A 22321-nucleotide genomic window follows, 5' to 3' on the forward strand; every position below is an offset into this window, starting at 1 on the left:
CCCGTGATAAAGGAACATTCATCTGATCGGATCATGCTGGTGGCTGGATCTCCCCGAGTGCCTCCTCTGTTCTGATACCTTCCGTGACTCCTGATGGCCCCCAGGATCCAGTCCAAACACCTCAGCTTGGCACTCCGGCCTTGGCAGTGTCCTCTGTCACCACAGCACATCCCTGCACCCATGTTCTTGCCTCTGCTGACTCCTTGCCATTCCCTGGACACACCCCGCACATCCACCCTCTGGGCCGTGCGTGCCATCTGGCCAGCTCAGGCCATGCCATCTGCCAGGAACAGCCTCCCCTCATTTCCCTCTGTTCCCATCCTTCAAGGTCCAGCTCTAATGGTACCCACTCCATGAACCCTTCTCGGCTCCTTTCCCTGGACGGAATCATCCTGCCGTTCAGCACCCTCCTCCCTCCCCTTGGACAAGAGTTTCATAACGTGGGTTTCATAAGGACACTCACAGAGCACACGGATGGAGGTCTTACCATGTGCCAGGCGCTGCCCTAACACTGTGTTACGTAACCTCCGTAAGGGCCTGTGCAGCAGGTGCCACCACAATCATCCTACAGCTGAGAAACCGAAGTCCACTGTGCGGCGAGCCTGCCCCAGCATTAGCTCTGACTATCCTCACTCAGTCCCCCGTGAAGGAGGGGGACCTTGGAGGTTTTCTAGAATCAGGCGGCATTGCAGGCAGGTGGCGGTACAGGCTGGGGAATGTGGAAGTATTTGGCCCCGCCCAGCTCAGCCATGCCCTAGGCTTGCCTCTGGGCTCCAGGTGATGCCCATTCCTTCCCCAGCCTCCTCTGGGCCAATTTAAGACAGCTGGGGGAGGGGGGGGCAAGGTTTCTGTTCATTATGGCAGCCCCTAGGGGGCTTCTGCAGGTTGCTGTGGTCTTGCTGCTCCGTAAGGTCTGGGCAATGGGGCTTGCTTGGGAGCTCGAGAGGTGCGTGGGGGTCCTCCTTCTGCCCTCCCTGCCCCTGAGCTCAGCCTCCCCCTGCCAGCCGTGTACCTGGTGAGCCCCCTCAAGGATAACTCGTCCCACCTCGCCCAGCCTGGGCTGCTGCAGGAGCTGGACTTGGCAGCCTGGGGATACTGGGAGGAGGGGACTTCCTCCCTGATGGCCTGTGAGTCACTCTGCCAGGTGCACTCCATCCTCAGCCCCACTTCTCAATGCCCCCTGCCCCTGGAGTCCTTCGCTGCATCCCCCACTGAGAGCTGAGGACACCAGGACATGGGGTCTTTCCTACCCTCACCTGCATCCGGGAAACCTTGCAGCCTTGTCCCAGGCCAAACAGGACCCTCTGGAGTCCAGGGTAATCCTGCTTCTTGAGGCTCACCGCCCCCTCCGCACCCCTGGCCTCTGGGGCAGAGCTTGGCATGCAGTAGACATTAAACAAACACTAAAGAAATGCCTTACATTCTTCTTCTTTTTAAAAAACCCCCAAACTCCTTTCTGGTCCTTCGTCTGCCCTAGGCCCTCTGGGTCAAGATAATCCTCTCAGAGGCAGTGTGCAAGGTGGTCAGGAGTCCAAAGGGTACAAAGAATTAGCTGGGGACCTTGCAGGGGTGAGCGTGCTACACACAGGCCGGTTGCTCACAGGGACAAAAAGCAAGTAGTGGTAGGGAGAGGGGAAAGGAAACTCAGCTTTCATGTTAACACCGCTTGGTATCATCTGAATCTTGCCATACGACGCCTCCAACCTTCAAATGTTCCTGGAAAAGCCCTTGGGAGTTTGAATCTGAGCTCTGCAGCTGATAAGCTGCATGCAACCAGGGGCAGATGGTGGCAGGACTTCCCAGGCTCAGTTTGTACATCTGGGAAATGGAGGCGGTCACGTGGTTCACAGAGGGTGGGTGAGTACCCCTCATGGCAGCTGTGATGATACTCATGTGAGCAGCTTCCCTTCAGCCCTCTCACTCCCGTTCCCTCCCCTGAGGGAGCCTGTCCTCCAGTCTGGCTGTGGGGACCCACTGGACCTTCTTGATGGTGCCCCTTCTTCTGCAGCCCCCCAGCCCAGGCTGCTCCTCGGGCAGGAGATGAACAGTTCTGCAGCAGCAGGCCCATCCTAGACCCCACCTGGCCCTCTGGAGGGCCCCTCCAAGGAGCCCTCACCCCGCCCCCCCACCATGCTGCCCCTGCAGGTGGCCCTCCGGGTACCACATGGAGAGTCTCCGGCTGGCGTGTGTGGAGGGAGATGGAGCGTGGACCCCTGAGGATTGCCCCAGAGGAGGGCAAAATGTGGGCCATGGGCACCATCCTGTTTCTGGCCTCAGCCTTCCACCCCTGGTGGGACAGGTGTGCATGGTAGATGAGACCAGGGTAAGAGAGCTGAAGTTCAGCCACCTCTCCAAGCCTCCATCACCCCATCTGTAAAATGGGCATAAAGAACACTTCTAGAACCATTCAGGAGTAAATGGAAAGGTGGCTGTGACTGACCAGGCGTGCAGGAGATGCTTGTTAGAGGATGGCCGTGACTGCTTACCAGGAATGACCCGCTTCCCTCAGATGCCTTGCCGCCTCCCTACGTGGAAGGCTCGTGGCTGACCCTCGAAGCCCGCATCCAGCCTGCGCTAAACTGGGCCATGAAGCTCTATGTGGATGAGTGTGTGGGCTCCCAGAGCCAGTACCGGAACCGCTCTCGGAAGATGTACATCCTTGTCTTCAACCGTGGGTCTGTGGGGCTGCAGGGGAAGTAGGAGGGAGGGCAGGGGGCTCAGCCCCACCCTAGGGCCTTGCTTAGCTGGGCCACTGGCGTCACCGGGTGTAGAGGTCTGTTTTGTTGCATTTGGTCATTGGTGACCATCCTTTTTGCATGTCTGGTCCGAACCTGCCCGCCTTGGCTATGAGTCGCTTGGCGGAGGATGGACTGTCCTTCTCAGCCAGGGTGCAAGCTGTTGAGTGGCTGCAGTGGCCTTAGAGTCTTGTCATTCATGGCTGATTTAACTTCTGCCCTTAGCTCAGGCCAAACACATCTGTCTCCAGACTATAGTTATGGGGCGGGTGTTCTTTAACGTGGCTATAAGGAGCAAGAAGGTCCCGTAGGGTGACCTTCTTTGTGGCTTCCCAGGGAACTTGTTCTGGCAAGTCCCTGAGCTGATGTTCCCTCTGACCCTCCTGGCTGTCCCCAGGTGCCTCTCAGTAGGCCCCCATTCTGGCCCTTGGTCCCGGCAGAATAATGAGACGCTGCAGTTCAGCGTGGAGGCCTTCATGCTCGACGAGGATGAGGTGAGGCGAAGCCTGGCCCAGCTGGAGGCCTGGGGACTCTCTTCCTTTCGCTCTGCTTCCCTCCCAGGACTATTTTGGCAGAGTTGGGGGTCAGCCTAGGAAAGGGGCAGAGGATCCCCTGATAGGGTTTCCAGATTTAGCAAATAAAAATACAGGATTTCCGATTCAACTTGAATTTCAGATAAACAACGAATTTTTTTTAGGATAAATATGTCCCAAAATATTGCATGAGACATACTTAGGCTGTATGTTTAAAGGTTTAACTGGGCGTCCTGTATTTTATCCGTCGACTCTAACCCCTGAGAATGACAGTGGGATCAGAGATCCGGAGCTGGGTCTGGGACTCCACTGCCCTGGATTTGGCCTGAGGTCTGACCAAAAGGCGAGGCCCGCAGGGTCTCACGTTTCCACATGCAGGATCAAGTCTGGGGTCCAGCCTGATGCAAGGATCACACCCAGGGGTCGGGAAGATGCACCTACACCTGAGAGATCTTGATCGATGTGTTTATGGGTGGGGGACCCTGGGCCCCATGGCCTCAGTCCCTCTGGATGCTGAAAGCCTGGGGCTCCTTGAAGCTCCCCTTCTTTGCAGTAAGATACTGTCCTCACAAGAAATACCGACCTATGAAAGATGACTAGCGTGGCTTGGAGATTTTCCCAAGATGGCGCTAGAGTTTCTTAAGCCTGCAGGTCTCTTCATAGGAGCCACATGCTGCACTTGACCCTGCTTCCTTTTAGGAGCTCTTCTCGATGCTCCTTGTTAATTCATGTATAGAACAGAAAGCGAAACTCCTGAAACCCTGAGATCACCAATACTTAGATGCTACGTTAGTGTTTGATAAGCCAGGCTTCTGCGTGTTATCATAGAAGCTGTTTTCCCCCTACTTAATATCAAGCACATTTCTCTGCAGAGGAGAAACTATTTTCCTATGCAAGTTACTAGCTACATAGAACCCACTGTCTGGCCAAGTTGTAACTTCACCAGCGCCCTTTTGCAGACACTACCCAAGGGTTCCAGTCTGTTCCTCTTCTAAACCAGGGTTGCAGTGAGGAAATACTCATGGGTAAGGGAAAATCAGAATTTTCTCTCCAAGGGCCTAACATGTGCAGGGGCTGGGCTGGCTTCCTCCCTGTGTTGGTGGTAGATAATGAGGCATAATGTAGTTCATTATGGTTCATTATGGTACAACATGGTGGCTGTGTTGGGGGCCCTGGAAGCCCAGGAGGAGCCCTCTCACCTGGGGCTGGGGTCCCAAGGTCTTTCTTGGTCTTTCTTTTCAGGTGTATATCACCTGTTGGACGAGCGTCTCGAGTTGGATGGGACCCTTTAAGCCTGGCCGGAAGTCCTGTTTTTATTACACCTCCTCGTACAGGTAAGCATTTCCTGTTTCAAGTTGTGGAACATGGGGCAAACTCCTTCCCCATTTTGGGCCTCAGGGGCCCCCATCTCTGAAATGAAAGCATTGGCCACCGTGATGTGTGGGCCCTGGGTTCTGGAAGCTGGGCAATGGGGACAGGTGAGAGGCCTCAGCTGGCTCTGTCCCAGGATGCTTCACCCACACCACGGGAAGTCCTTATCCCGGAAATGTGGATGGCCTCTCCTTGGTACAGGCAAACTAGGGAAAGGAAGTTCCAGAGAGGCCAAGTGACTGCCCACTGTCACACAGCTAATATGGCCATACTGCGACTGGGATTCGGGGCAGGCCCTCTCCCCCTGGGAAGACTGTGACCCTCTTACCCTCCTGCCTGGCATGTCTTTCCATCTGGGCTGTTGGCAGCTGGCAGCTTGCAGATGATAAGTGGGAAAGCTCGATGTGTGACTGCTGTGACTTTGGCTGTTCCCACCCAAAGACAGGTCGGCACCATGGTCAGGCAGGCAGGACCAGGTCAGGGGGCCACTGGGGGCCTTCGGCGTGTGTGGGCTGATGGATGTCACTGAATCTGTCATGGGCTCAGGCTCTGGGCTGGGAGGTGGGGGCCGTGAAGGGATCATGGCTTGGGTGGAGTCAGCTGTGGGCTGGCCGGTGACCTCCAGCTGCCTCTCCTGTCCCATGGGTGCTTTGAGGAAGAAGCTCTCTCTGCTCAGTGCCCGGGCCTCTGATGGGAGGTGCTAATAACTTATTCCCCCTATAACCATCCCAGACAATTCAGATTCTTCAAAAAGATATAATCCTATAATTCAGACCATCCCTCTCTAACATCTTAGTGTATCATATCCAGATGGCTTTGGTTATTTATACATGTGAGTATAAGGGTCCAGTCTTTGAGATATTCTATGACATGCTTCTATAATACTCTGCGACAACTCTATAGGTCAGATCTCCCTTTTACGTTTATGACGGTGTAATAATCTATGGAATTGGAGGTTCTAGAACTGAACCCATACCGTGTGGCTGGATATTTGTATTCTTCAGTTATTGTCTCTTAAACCCTGCTAGGTTAACCCCTCACTGCTCCCTGTCCCTATTTAGCAGATGAACACACACATGCTTGGGGTGTAGCCCAGCTCTGGGCCTCTGCCCAGAGGGGTTGGGGTTGGGTGGGAGGAAGATGCCAGGGCTAACAGCTTCCCCTCCACAGAGTTCCCGGGGGAAGAGACACCTATATGGTGGTCACGGGGCTGCAGAAAGTCAAGAAGCCACCAGTGTTGTAATTTACAGGTAAGTGCAGGGCTGGGCCGCAGCCTAGGCCCTAAAAGGACTGGTTCCTCCACCACCATCCAGGTTCATGGACACTTGTTCTTGGTCCTGTCCCCCCTTCCCAGTCCATCCCAAGCCACACCCCGCTTCCCTTCAAGCTTCTGGCTTTTCTTTTTCCACTGCGGTAAGGAACTCTGGACTCATAATCAGCTCAGGCTAGGCAGCCATACCTCTGGGCAGTCCTGCAGCATCCTTGGCCCCAGCCTCCTGCAGGACACTGAAGGACCTGCTAGTGGTGCTGCTGGCTTTCAGCAGTGTCACCGCTGCTGATCCTGTTCCTGCTGACCCTGAAGGTGCTCAAGACCTTCCAGCTGTCCTCCCGGCTGCCGGGGACCACATTGAGGGAGGCCCTGGCCAATCTGGATGCCCAGGAGATGGGTCCAGTGGTCAGGGCAATGGAAAGATTCTCTTCTGAGGAGGAGATTGACTCGATGTCCCAGTCTGCCGTCGAGGAAAGCTGGGAGGCAGCGGGCCCTTCAGAAAACTAAACAACCCTTTTATATACGTACAATAAAGTTTTCTATTTCTCTAGGGCTGATCTTGCCTTAACTCTCTCTGGCACTCGTGTGTTGGTACTATGTGTTGGGGGGCAAACGTGACCTCTGAACCGTGTGATGTGGAAGTGGATTCTCTGGAGAGGCTGCCGCAGTGGTGGGTCCCTGGGGAAGGCGGCATCTGGTAGCTAGTTAGCCCCAGCACAGAGCTGGCTTACTCTCCGCCCATGGCTTGCCCTGGCCTGGGGTCTGCATGGTAAGTGGTCCAGACTTTTGGCCTCAGCTGCCAACCTTGACCGCTCTTATGGGAAACGGCCTGCGGCTACCACCTTTGCCTCCCAAGGGCAGCTGAGGCCCTCCTTTCCCCAGCACTTCTGGGGTGTGGGAACTGGAACTTCACTTCACACACAGTGGGGAGTCTGCAGGCCTTGCTCTTCCTGCCCTTATGTTGCTTGCTGACCACTGCTGGAATGGGCGTGCCCATTGGCCAAGGCTGCCAAGTAGGGGTCTCGTTCCCTCCTCCACACCTCCTCCTGGACATTCAGAAATGGAGCTAAGTGTCTGGCCCCTGAGGGAGACTGGAGGCCTGAGGCTGGGAGCCAGGCAGAGCTGCTGCCCCTGACTGTGGGTATCAGGTGGGAAGCTGAAGAAAGGAACCTCACTTGAAATGGAGTCTGGGGGCCAGAACGGGGAGTGCTCCCACCTTACTACCTGTCATCAATTTCAGACCCCAACAGAACCTAGGCCAGGGCTTCCCAAAGAAGCACACCTTGCATTTTCCAACAGAAAGAGGCCTATCTCACTACCCCAGCAGGAGGAAGGTTTTCTCCTGCCCAGCAACAGCCCAGCCAATGAGAGAGGGTCACAACTCAGCCAATGAGAAGCGGCTACACTCTGAACTCCCAGTTTCCTCCAATGGACTCTTGGTTTATAACAGCCTCCCCCAACACCTCCCTTTTTCCTCTATAAAGGAACGTTTCCCTCCTTTGTTCTTTGGACTTGCCTGAGTTCCCCATGGATTGCATGTCCTGAATTGCAATTCCTCTGCTATTCTCGAATAAACCCACTTTACGGGTAAAATAGCTGGCTGTCTTATTTTAAAGGTTGATGGGAGTGGGAGCTGGTTTGCCATGGCTGGGCATCAGCAGGTGCCAAGGGACACTTTTTGGTTCTTAGCTCCAGCCCTGGCCTAGGCTCTGTGAGCTGCCCCTGCCTCCTGGTAGCAAGTCCCCTGTCTGCTCAAAGTGGGGTCTGTGAGCTGCAGTAGAGGAGCTCAGACAAATGTGGGTGGGTATCCAACAGCACGCCTCACAGCAGCCTTAGTCCCAGGGGCTCAAAGTCCACCATGCTCCAACACTGTTGCAGTGTGAGGGCCTTTCTCTCAGTGGGCAAGGCTGAGACCACCCTGTCTCTCTACCTTGCCCCACCAATGCTGAGCCATCCTCTCCCAAGGGCTCTATGACATCCTTGGCCCAAATTGCAGGTGCTGCCACCATGTTCCAAAAGAATGAGCCCATCCCCTTTTTCCCTGCCCCCCACCCCCCCATTCTCCCTCATCCCTCATTTCTAGGGTGGCCAAATAAAAACAAGATGCCCAGTTATTTTAACTTCAGATAAATAATAAATTTTAAGTATATCCCAAATATTGCTTTTTTTTCTCCTAAATCTGACAACCCCCTCTTATCCTCCTCCCTCCCCTTCCCCAGCCTCCCCCAACACCAAGCTCAGAGGGTTGGCAGACTTGTCCTGTTCTGGCAAGTTGCTACAGTAACGTGAATTAGTGGTGGGAGCGAGCAGGTGGCGGGAGGGCGGTTTTAGCTCCAGTCCTATTCCTGCCACCCACGGGCTAAAGGAAACAAGGCCAGTGCCTTTTGGGAGCTGATTCTCATCTATAAAATGGAGATAAGATCGTGTGCCCGTAAGCGCAGATGGAAAGTGCTAGCCACCACCGGACGTTTACTTGATCAGTCTTGGAGTCAGGCCGTGGGTGGGCTCCTCCTTTGCCCACGGGTGGGCTCACCCCAGAAGGGCTGGCCCTCAGCTTGTTCCCAAGGAGCCTCTCGTCGCACCAGCCAAGCCCTTTGGTTCCTACTCACCCACATACTCCAGGTAATTTGGCTTCTCCCGGCCAGAGTTTTGTCAGGCCCTGGGGCTCAAGTCAGTGTCTCCATGTCCCTGACTTGGAACAGGAGCGCCTCGGAGCCCGAGAGTCTCCCCGGTCACCCAGGGTCATGGTGGGTGTCAAGGGCTTTCCAGAGGCCCTGTGAGCAGTGGACCAGATGCTCGGCTTTGGAGCACAAGCCCTGCCCGCTCTGCTGTGAGTTTCCTTAGACCAGCCGCTTAAGCATTGTGGGTCTCCATCCTCAGATGCCCAGTGGGCATCACATCTCCGCCCACAAACTGGGATTGGAGAGGGTGACTTCCAGGACACTTTTACTGGAGGATCTAGGACAAACAAGTCATTCCTTCTCTCCTTCTTTGTAAACATGGGGTCTTAGGAGTGATATTACGGGACGATTAAGAGCAACGTCTTGGAGTAAAGAAAAAAAAAAAAAAACCTTGGGTCTTGGATCTGCCACTAAGAGCTGTATGGTGTTGGGTGAATGACTTCACCTCTCCGAGCCTTAGTTTCTTTCTCCATACGGTGGCCATAACAAGTGGCCTCAGGGAAGGCGTGAGAATGAAATGGGCTAAACTCACAGAGCACTTGGCGCCGTGTGTGGGACACAGAGAGCACTCACCAAAGGACAGCTGTGGGATTTTTATTATTATCGCCAGGCAGCAGCGAGAGCCAGATGTGACTTCCTTTGCTTCCAGGAAAGTTCCTTCAATTGCTTAAAACGTAAGCCGGGGGTTCCAAGGGAAGGAGATAGGGGTAGGTGTGATGGGTTAGGGAAGCTGTGGACCCTGAGTCAGGCAAAGCATTACGGAGGCATCTCCGACCTCCCCAGTGGGCAGCCACTGCCAGAAATCTGGGGGCTGGATCACCTGGGTCTCCAGGAGAGTCCACCCCCTCCATGGCCCTGTCCAAGGTGTTGAAATCTGCCCCAGGTAGGCTCCTCCTCATCACGCACACCCATGAATCACCTGCTCCCTACCTCCATGCAACTTCACAAGTGTACCCTGAGCATCTACTACATAAGGGGTAGAAGTAAAAAGAATTTAGAGGCATCTCCAACCCAACTGGCTCATAGCTCATAGGGAAGGAACTCAAGCACACAGAAATGCCTTAGGAGCAGAGAGGTCCAAGGCTGGGGGATTCATTTTCCTATTTCTTGGGTTTCAGTGACATCCACCTCTTGCGTCTACCTTTGCTTCTTCCTCTTGTGCAACCTGGGCATCCTCCAAGTCTGTGCCTCTCATACCTTTCCTGATCTCACCACGGCATATGAGTCTTCCCTGAGGCAGCTCTTTCTCTACTCACTAATGTCACAGAGTCAAGAGGACTAATGACCAATTTCTTAGGGGGCAGGGTGGAGAGGAAGGGTAGGATATATAGAGAGAAAGCAGAGGGCCAGGGGTCTCTGTGAAGTGGAGGAGCTGCCTAGACAGGGGTGAGCTCCTTGTCGTATTTCTGCATGCCCTCGTCCGGGAGCAGCACCTCCACTGTGAAGCTGACCTTCTTGGTGTGGACAAAGCTATAGGTGTTGTCGAAGCGCAGGACATCTGGGGAGACAGATGGACAGACGGGTAGTTGGGCCTGGCTTCACGCTCCTTGTGTCCCTGCCCTGGTCACAGGGGAGGACAGGCTATGTTCCCACCTGCTGTGTTTGCCACGCTGGGCCAAGTTCCCACCGCTCCTCTTCCCTTCCCCATGGGAACTGCCACCCCTGAGTGGGGCCTGTAAACAGACACTGACCTCCTCCTGGCACATGCCCAGCTTGGCTTTAGTTGCACCAACTGGCAACGAGAACAATGGCCACTGCATCCCATTGTCTCTACACCTGGATACTCGCACAATGTGGGTGGGAGGGGGCAGTTGGAAACTCAGAGGCCTCACAGCCCCCTTGAATGGACCCTGCCTCCTCACACACCCCCCCCTCCCCCCCCGAGAAGCAGGGCTTGTAACCTCGGCTTCACAGGTAACCAAGCCAAGGGCCCAGAGTGGTAAGACTTTTGTCCAGGGTTACACAGCGACGCTTAGGCTGACGTGGGACCCTGGCACCACACTTAGCTATGTGGCTCTGGACAGCTTAACTCACTTCTCAGAGCCCCAGTTTCCTCCTGAGGAAAGTTGTACCTGCCCTATTGTCCCTTGCCTGTGTCCTGTGGCCCGAGTGCTCTCAGCCCCCCAGAGCCTGTGTGTCTCTGGCTCTTGGTGCACAGTAGATGCTCACGAGTGTAGACTGAATGAGCAACTGTGTGAATGAATGGTGCTAACCTGGGCTGTGTGTCCCTGGGAGGTCACTGCCCCTCTGTTTCCTCCTCTAAACCATTGGACACGTGGCTCCAGCTTTCCAGAGCTGGGGCTGGCCAGAACAAACTTACAGACACCGGCTTCTGAGCAGGTGAGGCTGCCGTCCTCTGGTACCATGTGAGCGTTGTAGCGCTGGCTGGCCACCACCTCCGTCATCTCCCCTGCCCGCTGCCGCTCCCCCATCTTGGTCTTCAGGAAAACCCCAAAGCCGATGTCAGCACCATCAGATGAGAACTGCCACCTGTTAGGGAGGCAGGGGGGCAGGTTGCTCCTCAGTCTGACGGGCCCCCCAGGGGCTAGGGCCCAGCCAGGGGTGGGGTGGTGGCCTGTCCCTTACCTGAGGACACAGCCTGGGAATAGGATCTCATACTCCACCTGGTGCGAGGAGCCGCGGCTGATCTGCACTGAGTGTTCATACTGAGTCTTCACCTGGTCCCGCACGTACATGGACTTGGGGATCTCCCCACCGTAGTTGATCTGCAGTCAGAGGATGGGCTGGGCTTGCTCTCCTCTTCCTGCCGTGGCATTGTTTATGCTGTCGCTCCTGTCTGAGGCGCCTTCACCATCTCCTGGAACTATTCTGCTCATTCTGTTCTCCCTCCCCCCCGACCCCAGAGTGCCTTCCCTGACCCCCAGGCTGGGTCAGGGCCTCCTCTGGGAACTTCCCCTTCCGGTTCATCCCTTTGGGTCAGAATGTCCTCCATCCTTGTTTGATGTCACAGCTGCTGGAAGCCCAGTGGGGACACAGCTGGGACTGTCTAGCCCAACACCTGGCTCCCAGGGGTCTCTCTACAGACATTTGTGGAATGAATGAGCAGATGAGAAAGGAGCCCAGCTCTACTCCTCTCGCCTCCCCTGTCCTGAGGCTCTTCATACCTTAGTTAAACATTTGGGGTTCCCATCAGGGTCGGTCAGGGTCCCCCCAAAGTGGGCAGGCAGTTCCTCAGGACTGATGAGTTTCAGCAAACCTTCCTTCCAGTTGTCTGTGGCAGAGGCATTGAAGGGTGGTTATCAGGCATGGAGGGGACCCATCAGCCCCTCATTCCCACCCTGAGCTTGGGGAGAAGCCTTATAGGAGCTGGGCTGCCAGGACTAATTCCACAGCCTCTCAGGCCTCCAGCCGCAGGATGTAGCTTCCAGTGTCATGTTGCTATGGAAACATGTTTCCCCCTGGCTGATGGGTTCGGACATTTTTGAGGGTCTCTCAGTCATAAGTAGTGAAGACAAGAGTTGTCTGATCGTCTGAAAGAGACTTTAAAGCCTGATGAGGTCAAGGACCTTGTTGGGGGCCCACACAGTGTGTAAGTGGCATATTCAAGTCAGACCTCTCAGTGGGGAATGGACACCCGTGGGCCTTTGAAAGGACCTTCTGCCTCTCCACTCCTTAATCGCTGCAACCATAATGCCCATTCCTGTGCTTCATGCCCTTTGCAAAGCTCTAAGTGTTCTAGGTCTTGGGGTGTCACCATGGCTCCGGCCCTGAGACCAATCCAGGCTATCACCCTGCATGGCCATGAGAGATTCACTGCCACCAGTGGGAGTAAAGACCACAATGCCTTGCACACCAGGGCCAAATGCACAGAGCCTCATGTGGGACCAAGTGGGCACCACCAAGTGGGACAGAGGCTGGACTTGGGCCTCTGTTCCAGGATTTGGGGGTCCACCCTGCAATCCACCAGCTCCCTATCCCAGTGGAATTGGGCAGAGGCGAAACTCAGGTACCAGGAAGAGAGAGAAAGCAGGAATTTGTAAGATCCCCACCCCCCAACCTCAGCTCTCCTGCTTTGATGATCTGACCACTCTGCCTGTGAGAAGTTATCCTCCAAGTTCAGGGTCATTGGTTTGAGTGTAAGAACCATTTCTCTTCTATCTTTCTTTCTCTTTCCCTATCATTTTAAAAAATAACAATTTTTCCTACTTATAAAAGTAATATATGGGGGCCGGCCTGGTGGTGCAGTGGGTAAGTTCCCGTGCTCCACTTCGGTGGCCTGGGGTTTGTGGGTTTGGATCCTGGGTGCGGACCTACACACTGCTCATCAGGCCATGCTGTGGTGGCGTCCCATATACAAAGTGGAGGAAGACTGGCACAGATGTTACCTCAGGGACAATCATCCTCAAGCGGAAAGAAGAGGATTGGCAATGGATGTTAGCTCAGGGCCAAACTTCTTCCCGCACACAAAAATTCCATCATGCTAAAGTGGAATTGACTAGTAATTGTAAGGGCAAATACAAATTATAAATAAAAGGCTTAATTCTCCCGTTGAAAATAAAAGAAGAGACTTCCTTCCATTTTTTTAAAAAAAGTAATGTGTTATTATAAAAATTTAGAAAATACAGAAAAATACAAAAAATAAAATTCAAAACCACCTGGTTTCTTGCCATCCACAAATAAACATTTTATTGTATTTCCTTCGAGAAATATTTTTGTTTTCACAAAAAATAAGATCGAACTATCCCTACCACTTTGTAACCTACCTTGTTTTTTTTAACTTAATGACATATCCCATGACATCAAATCATTTTTCATGGCTGCCCAATAATTCCTCAAATGGATGCAGTGTTATTTACTTATCCAGTCCCTTCTTGTCGAGCCTCCCTTCATGAACCATGTCTCCTCTCCTGCTCTTCTTCCTCATCCTTGTCAGCCCAAACTGCCTTTAGAAGCACTGAGGTGATGAGTGCTAAAGGAAACTGAGACCCATAGCCCAGGGGTTGACTAGCAACCAAACTGAAATCGATAAGGAGGAAGGTGTGGAGGCCTCAGTCCCCAGCGAGGGATGGCAGGGGATAAGGCAGAGGTAACTGGGTAGACTCTATAGTGTAAGACCTACCACACTTTTGAGAAGGAGGACCCTATGACTCTAGAGGATGTGTGGATCCCTGGTTGGGGGGATGGACCAACCTCATTCCAAACCTCATGCACAGAGCTCACGGGCTGGAGGTGGAATTACTTACTTCCCAACACTACAATTTTTCTGCGAGTGTCCTCACTCAGGAAGGGCTTCATGAGATTGTAGCCCACGGGGAACAATTTGGTGGCTGGAGAGATACAAGCAAGTATAATGGGGAGAAAATAACTCCACTGGACCACTCTCTCCATAAATCATAGCCAGCAATATGGAGGAATCTCGAATTACCTTGGCAAGTTCCAATGTCCTGCACCTGACAAACCATCCAACCAACTGGTCAACCAACCAACAAGCAGCCAACTAACCACCCATCCAATCTATCAAACAGCCAAAAAACCAGCCAACAAATAGCCAATCAATTCACCTTCTAACCAGCATGTCACTCAGCCTACCAACCAATCAGCCAACCTACCATATAGTCAAACAACCAATCAATACATTAGCCAATCAGCAAACCAATCAGACAATTAAACAACCAGCCAACTGCCCAACCAACTACCCTCTCCAGCCAGTCAACCACTCAAACAACCAACAAGCCAACCATTCCAACAACCAGCAGTCAACCATCCAAGATCCAGCCAAATAACAAACCAGCCAGCCAACTAACCAGTCTGCCAACTAGCCGCTCACCCACCCACCCAACCAAAATGCCAAATAGTCACTCAATCAGTCAACTAACAACTATCCAACCAACCAACCAACTATCCCACCAACCACCAGTCAGTCAACTAGCCAGTCAACTACTGGCCAGTCAACTAGACAACCAACTAAACAACTAATCAACCAACGAATCAATCAACCAATCAACTAACCAACCATCAAACATACATCCATCCTTCCATCCACTCCCCCATCCACCCAAACAACAGCCACCCAAACACCCATTGAGCATCCACATGGCCGCAGGCCAGTGAGAGATACAATAGAAGTGGAGAATCATTGGTCCAGGCTTCAAGGAGCAGATAACTGCAAGGAAAACAGGATGAACGCACACAAGACAGCTGACAGGGCTTGGAAGGGAGCAGACAAGAAAGGCCAGACTGGGCTGCACCAGCTGCCAGTGCCAGGGGCAGTTTCGGGAGGGAGACATCAACATGGCCAGAGAAGTGAGGGGATTTCTGGAAGAGCTGGGGTTGGAGCTGCCTCCTCTTGCAGTAAGATCAGCCACAGAAGTTACCATTTATGGAGCACTGACTCTGTTCCAGACAGTCTAAGTAATTTGCACGCAGCCAAGCAACCAACTGCCTCCCTACTGCCCAGGGAAGAAGGCTCAGAAATGGAAATGGAGGCACAGCGAAGTGAAGTCACTTGCCACACACCTTTCACAATGAGCAGGAACTTCAGGGTCTCTGGATAATTCTCTTCAAGGAGGCCGAAGAACTGTGGAACCAAGAAAGAAGCCATCAGAGCCCATACCTCCTTCTGCTACCCCATCGCCTTTGCGATCTCCCTCTGGAGGGTTCAGAGGGCTGTGGAGGGTTTCCCTTCTTTCCATCACCTCCTCAGGCCCCTGGAGGGGACCTTCTCAGCTTAGACTATGGCAACCACACCCTGACAATAATTACATAGTAATAAGCATTTTTAGAGTAAATGTTATAGTATAGTAATAATAATGATTACTGTTTATTAAACGTTCACTATTTGCCAAGCATTGTGTATACACCTTACATATCAACTCACTGAAGTAAGCTTGCATCCTTTTGAAATGCAGACTTTTGGTATCCCCATTTTGTAGATGAGGAAACCAGAGCATGGAGGGGTGAAGCAGAGCTGGGGATGACAGGGCTGGGAAGGGTTGGGTGGAAGCTGGTCCCTATGGTTTCAGCATAGTGTTGTCCCTGAAGCCTGTTCTGTGGAATCTTCCAGGAAATATATCTTTGGGTCTTGAGTTGCAGTGATGCGGCCCAGGAAGGCCACTATCTTTTACCAAATCTTGGCTCTGAGTGAGCAGCCAGGTGACAGCAGGCCATGCTGGTCGTTAAAGCAAGCGGGGCGCGCCCAGGGGCCTTCTCCTCACCTCCTGGTACACTTCCACCAGAGGTTTCCAGAAATGCTTCAGTCCCAGGCCCTCACAGTCAAATATCATGATGATGGTTTCAATCTTCCTCCCCAGCTGCGAGGATGAGAGCAAGGCCCAGTTCCAAGGATCAGGGTGCAGGCTCAGAACCTGGGACATGGTGACCCTAACACATGACCCCTCAGGGTCCCAGCCCCCTACTCTGTCCTCAGAGGAAAGAGTGGACAAAACAGTGAACGCTTCTACCCACCCCTCCCTCCACCACAGCCAGACTTGGTGGTCTAGGGGTTAAGATTCAGCACTTTCACCGCCACAGCCCAGGTTCGTTTCCTGGTCAGGGAACCACACCGCCCATCTGTCAGTTGTCATACTGTGGGGCTGTGTGTTGCTGTGATGCTGAAAGCTATGCCACCGGTATTTCAAATACCAGCAGGGTCATCCATGGTGGACAGGTTTCAGCGGAACTTCCTGACTAAGACAGACTAGGAAGAAGGACCCGGCCCCTCCCTCCAAAAGCACTGGCCATGAAAATTCTGCGTATAGCAGCAGAGCATTGTCTGACACAGCGTTAAAAGATGCGAAGATGGCACAAAAAGACCAGGCAGGGTTCTGCTCTGTTGTACACAGGGCTGCTGGGAGTCGGAATCAACTTAACAGCGCTAAAAACAACCATCCACCACATCCAGCATCCATTATCCAGTCATCATCCGTCCATCCATCTATCCATTAACTGACCCACCCATTCATCTCTTTGCCCATCCATCCATTCCTACTGCCATTCCTTCATCCATCCATCCTTCCATTTGTCCAACTGATATTTATTAAGCACCTATTTTGTGCCAGACACTGAGAGCGTAACATTCTCTGTTGTGCTCAACAGTCCACAGTTCTTGTCCTCAAAGACTTCATGGTCTGGCTGGGGAGACGGACAAGCAACCGGGGCCCTAAGATGAGTCCCGAGATGAGTGTGGTGACAGGACAGCACAGGAGCTGCGGGAACACACGTTAACTGGGATGGGGGTGACATCTAAGTTTGAGACCTGAATGATAGACAGGAGAGAGCCAAGGGAAGTGTGGGTGGTAGGTGGGTGTGCTGGGAACAGGGTTATCCAGACAGACGGAAGAGCAGGGCCATAACAATATGAGAATTGTTGTAACAATACCAATAACAGAAGGAATGACAGTAATTAACAATGTTGAGAAATGTGTATCAGGCCCTGTGTGCTGGGCCACAGACTTGCATTATCTCATTTAATCTTTGCAACCAGTATTTACTATTATCTCCGTTTTGTAGGTGAGGAGACAGACTCAGAGAGGCGAGGTGACTTTCCAAGTTTGCGCAGCTGGGAAGTGGCAGAGCTGGTGTTTGACTCCAGAGCCCTCTGACTGTGACAGTAGAGAGCACAGGGGTGTCCCGGGACTATGTCCCCTGGCAGCCTCACCAGCGCCCCTAGTCGCCCGACCCGCTCAGCCTGGGCCTCACCCGCTCTGTCTGCAGGTCACACTCATGCAGGATGCGCTCGCAGTCCCTCATCTTGGTCTTGAGCAGGTCCTGCTTGGTGACCGAGAAGAGCAGGCCCTTGGGGTCAAGCGGCCCTATGATGTCGTACCACACGGGGCAGCCGTCACGGTCATGGCCACACAGGCCGCCAGGCATGTACTTCTGGACCACCTGGGCGTGGAAAGATACGTGGAACTTGGCTTTACGCATCTCCCCCGAGATCCCTGGACCAGGCTGACCTGGTGGCCCACGCCCACACACACCATGGTACAAGCACTGTCCCTCCCCCAGAGGGCAATCCTATTGTCCAAATGAGAAAGCTGAGGGGGCTGCAGGGGAGGGCCTTGCTCACAGTGGGTACACAGCAAAGCCAAGCCTCAAAGCCTGGCTCAAGGGCTTTGGGCTCCTTAGTTCTGCCCCCGCATCTCCCATGTCCCTTTCCATAGAGAGGAGTTGGGCTTAGTGATGGAAAACATGGATTCTGAAGGTCAACAGACCTGGTTCAGATATACTCTACTGCTTCTCTGCTGTGCATCCTTGAGCAAGTGAAGCTACCTCTCTGAGCCCCATTCTACCTACAATGGTTCAGATAATCCCTCCCTCATGGGCCTGTTGGGGAAAGTCCCCAAGATTATGTAGGCAAAGCACAGTGCCTGGCCCTGAGCTCATACTCCACAAATGAAACTACCACCATTGCTTTACTAAGACGCCGGGGGTGGGACTGTTCTCCCCAACTCCTTGGTGGGCTAAGTTTCTTTCCCACCCAGACAGGATGCTTTGAGCAAGGCCCTAGGGGTGAGGCTCAGACGGTCAAACTAACTGTGGTGGTGAAGATCCCAGGTTCAGAGGATAGACAGGCCTGAGCTCAAATCCCAGCTCCACCCTGGGGCTGTGGGACCTTGGGCAAGCTGCTTAGCCTCTGCTGGGCCTCAGTTTTCTCAGCTGTAAAATGGGGACAAAAGTACCCACCTCACAGGGTTGTGATGAACTCAGGCAGGTAAACTCTTAACTCAGGCCCAGACGGCATAAGCCCCCAGGAAACAGTCATAATTGTTACAGGAGAGGTGTCTGTAGATCCAGGGGGTTCCACAGGCCTCCCAGCCTTGCTACCCTTCACTCATGGTCCCCAGGGATCCAGAGGCTGCTTGGGAGGTATGTCTGTAAAAGACTGGGGTATGGGGGGCGGTTTGGCTCACCTCTGGGGGCTGCCAATCAAGGATGTGGTCAATGTCCATGGTCTTCCGGAACTCCACGTACTGAAAGGGAGGTGAGTGGTAAGGCCCCACCGGGCTCCCAGCACCCCTGAGGAGGAGGGGATGGAGGTAGGGGCTCGAGGTGTGGATTGCCCCCCACAAAGCCCCTCACCAAATCTCCAGAGGGGATGGGTCTCACCTTGCGGAGCATGGCCTCCGATTTCTGCAGGTCGAAATTCCGAGCTGTGGGAAGATGGGGAAAGGCGTGAGGTGGGAAGGACACTGCCTTGTCCTGGTCCTGGGCAGCAGGGACTATGGAGGGGCCCGAGGGCCTGGGTGGGGCCTTCCTTCCCTGCCCCCTCCCCTCTCTTGGACCTGAACACGTGAAGCAAGATGGTGTGGTCGGGTCCTGAGAGCCATGGGTTGTTCTGGAGCAGTTGGGACCAGGCCCCTCTCACTGCCCCCTCATCCTGACCTCCCCCATCTCTGCCCTCACCTCGGAGCCAGCGCAGAAGGAAATAGTCATCAGGATTGGGCAGGGCAGGCAGCACGTCCTGGACATTTTCTCGGAACTTGGAAGAGAGATGCTTGTTAAAGTGGTTTTCACACTGAGCATTGACCCCCAGACCAGTGATGGTTTTCATCATCCTTCCTTCTCTTCCACATGCAGACTGGCCCACAGTGATGGAAGGATGGGTGGGAAACAGAGAGAAGGAGAGATAGATCATTGAATAGGTGGGTGGACGGATGGACAGGGGAATGGAAGGAAGGATAGATGGGGAGTAAATGGATAGAAAGAAGAATGATTGGATGAATGGAAGGATGGATGAGGGGAGTAGATGGACGGAACAAAAATGGAAGGGGAAATCAATGAAGGGGTGGATGGACAGAAAGAGAGACGGGTGGGTGAATGGATAGAAGAAGAGAGGATAGATGGGTGGGTGGGGTGGGAGGGGGGATGGAAGAAGGATAAATGAGTGGGTGGGTGGGTAAGTGGATTGGAGTATGAATGTATTCTTAGTTCTTTCCAAGTGTTAGCCCACCAAGGCTTCTGCCATTTTTCATCCCATTTTCTGCAAAAACATGGTTAATGATTATGTGTCCTCTTCCCTGTTGACCTTGGGGATGACAACATAGCCTGCTCTTACAGACAGGTCATCTTTCAGGGTCCTGGGGAGGGAGGGGGAACAGAGTCAGAGGGCAGACCATGAGCATCCTTCAGCTCCCACCTAAGGGACCTGGGAGGGTGGGGGGAGGGGGCGGCTGTCAGATAAACTCTCTGGGTCTGGCTCCTGGATGAGAAGAAGGCAGGCTTGATCTGACATCCACACTACTGCCTGGAAGTGGTGCTCTGTCCCTCAACCCTTGCCCTGGACTGGGCTGATGTCGCTGGGCACTGTGGGACCTGACTCCTAGGAGAACTGACAGCCAAGAGACAATGTCAATGACACACTAGGCCAACAGAGCAGGGTAGGGTTCCAGCCACAGCCCCCACCGCCGCCCCTCAGACCTTTTTTCCTGGGGCTCCAGGGGACAGGCTCTCTTACCTTGGCCAGCGTCTCTGCCTGCCTGGGGCTCAGGTCTCCGACTCGGCCACTCATGGTGCTGGGTGAGGCTGGAGGTGTGGAGGCCACTGCAGGCAGAGGCCAAGCCTAGTCGTGTAGCTCTGACCCAGCAGGGGCCTTTTGCCCCCACTCCTGGGTGTGGCTTCAGGCCCCTCCCCCTTGGCTAACTGTTGGATCGCACATTACATAATTGGGATTAAGTGAGGTCCCGTGTTTGGCTCTGGGACAGGTCTGGGGAGCAGGTGAGCACAGAAGGGCGTGCTAGAGGTCCCCTGCCAGGCGGAGGAGGCTGGGAGGGAATGAGGCGGGCCTCCCATGGCCTGGGAGCCCAGGCTGAGTGCCTGTGGGACCCCCATCGGTGCTCCCAGGCCTCCAGAGAAGGGGGCATTCCAAGGAGAGTGAGGACTGCTCCCTGAGGGACCCTTTCTCTCCGAGCCTCCTTCTCCCCATCTCACTAATGAAGAGACCCCACACCTAGGGTTCTCCAAAGGTCCCCCCACCCCATCTCTGACAGGAGGGGTCAGGGACTGGTCAGTCTAGCAAACACTTCATTTGCTTTGTTGGCTGAGAGGCTCATGTCCTTTCGCAACAAGCATCCATAGTCAAGAAGAGACAGGCTGGGGCAGAAGAACGGAACTCAGAAGTCCTTGCTGCAGGTCTGTTTCTTGCACAGGCCAACACTGCCTTTCCTGTCTTTCGAATCCTCCCTCGCAGTGCTGGCCCTGCACCTTCAGCACGGGGAACGGCTGAGCACCCACACCGGGCTGTCCCCTTCCCATCTCTGAGGTCAGAGGACACAAGGGGCTTTGTCCAGGATCCTGCATCCCTTAGGCCCTAAGGGAGAGTTGGGGTGGGGGGCATGCTGATGGCCTTGGAGTGGTGATAGCGTTTCTTGGGATTTTAAACATCTGATTAGTAAGGGGTGTTCACCATCTATGCAAGGTGATGAGGAAAGCCCAGAAGGTTCCCCTGTCCTTTGATTTCTGTCGTGCTGCCTGATGTTCCACCATCAGACGTGCCACAGGCCCGGCTCTGCTCCTTATGCCCCCATAAGACTCCCTTTTAAGATGACACCTCGGCTTGTCACTTGCCTCATTTACAGAATGGAGCTATGGATGCTTGCCCTGTCCTCCTTACAAGATTGGAAGGAAGATCTAATGAGACGTAGCGATTGTGGAGGGTCAGTGTGTTTAAGGGATTATCCTCCCCCAGCCGTCAGAAACTCTGAGAAGGCAGAGGCCACATTGTCACTGATCGTCTATAAAGAAACCAGGAGCGCCTCTGCTGGAGACCACAGCACAGCCATGTGGCCACATCTTCCAGGTCTTGAGGGGGTCCACATGGGCTGAAACTACCCGTGGACCAGCCTCGGCCCCAACAGCTGGGCTAGCCCAAGCCACTCTGCCCAGGGCTCTCGCAGGTTCCCTGCCCCTAGGGCACCCTACACTCCACCCCTGGGCTATCTTGAGCCTCTGTTTTGGGCTATCTTGGGATCTTTTTAGCCTAGCTGAAGTGAGCTAGTGCTGTCGCCTCCCTTCTCTGGACTCCTGATAGAATGGGTCCAGAAGGAGAAGGGGGGCCATCTTTGGCCATCTCCCTCTATCTGGGGCGCCTGCCGCAGGCACTCAGCAGCAGTTAGGTAACTTTCCACACCCTAGTCCCACCCCACTTCACATTCTGGCCTTGTTCCGCAAAGGCCCGGTTGCCACCCACACCCACTTCCCGCCGGGCTGGTGGTATGTGGAGATTGGGTTCCTCCACGGCTCTTTCATTAGCCGCTAATCTGGCCCGTTTCTCACCAGTTTCCTTTCTCGCCCTAATCGCTCTAATGTCTTGCACCCCAGTTACTTCTGGGGACATCAGAGGCTGGGCAGGGAGGGCCAGGAGGAGGTGTGGGCCCTCAGAGACACCCCTAAGCACTTTTCCTGACCCGGACCACAAATAGACACAGAGCGCCTACAGTGTGCACATATCATCATTGTCCATAGTGCTGTCCAATAGAACTTTCTGTGATGATGGAAATGTTCTCTGTCTGGGCTGTCCTGTTGGACACGTTTGGTAGTGACTAATGACACGTGACATGTGGTTAGTGAGACTGAGGAACTCAAGTTTTATTTTAAATGAGTTTTGATTAATTGTAGTTCGAATTGGCCCATGCGGCTGTGGCTGCCGTATTGGACAGCTCTACCACATTCGTTGAAGGCTTATTACACGCCAGGCCCCTTTCTAAGCACATTATCTCATGTAAACCTCAGAACACCCCGTGGAGTAGGTGCCACCATTGACCCACTTTACAG

The 22321-nt window shown here is 53.7% G+C and overlaps 1 protein-coding gene across 1 annotated transcript; it reads right to left on the reverse strand.

The window, feature by feature from the left end:
• Window positions 1-9168: 9168 nt before the first annotated feature.
• Window positions 9169-20207, reverse strand: SEC14L3 (SEC14 like lipid binding 3). Its single transcript, XM_014834773.3, has 12 exons — window positions 20007-20207; window positions 18956-19031; window positions 18659-18702; window positions 18463-18522; window positions 17249-17437; window positions 15766-15861; window positions 15068-15128; window positions 13795-13878; window positions 11716-11822; window positions 11177-11316; window positions 10911-11080; window positions 9169-10088 (listed from the first exon to the last, which is right to left on the reverse strand). Exons 1-12 carry the CDS (start codon window positions 20058-20060, stop codon window positions 9967-9969), a joined length of 1203 nt encoding a protein of 400 aa, XP_014690259.1. The 5' UTR covers window positions 20061-20207; the 3' UTR covers window positions 9169-9966.
• Between the last annotated feature and the right edge of the window lie 2114 nt (window positions 20208-22321).

The sequence above is a fragment of the Equus asinus genome, chromosome 8 (assembly GCF_041296235.1).
Source record: "Equus asinus isolate D_3611 breed Donkey chromosome 8, EquAss-T2T_v2, whole genome shotgun sequence".
In the NCBI taxonomy this organism is placed as follows: Eukaryota; Metazoa; Chordata; class Mammalia; order Perissodactyla; family Equidae; genus Equus; species Equus asinus.

Bases quoted from the DNA above. Each gene is read 5' to 3' on its own strand.
- SEC14L3 (XM_014834773.3), bottom strand. From the start codon at position 20,060: ATGAGTGGCCGAGTCGGAGACCTGAGCCCCAGGCAGGCAGAGACGCTG. The intron at 11,823-13,794 runs GTAAGTAATTCC...CCTCTGCCACAG, and splicing joins AAAAATTGTAGTGTTGGGAA to ACAACTGGAAGGAAGGTTTG. The intron at 10,089-10,910 runs GTAAGTTTGTTC...CTGTCTCCCCAG, and splicing joins CTGCTCAGAAGCCGGTGTCT to ATGTCCTGCGCTTCGACAAC.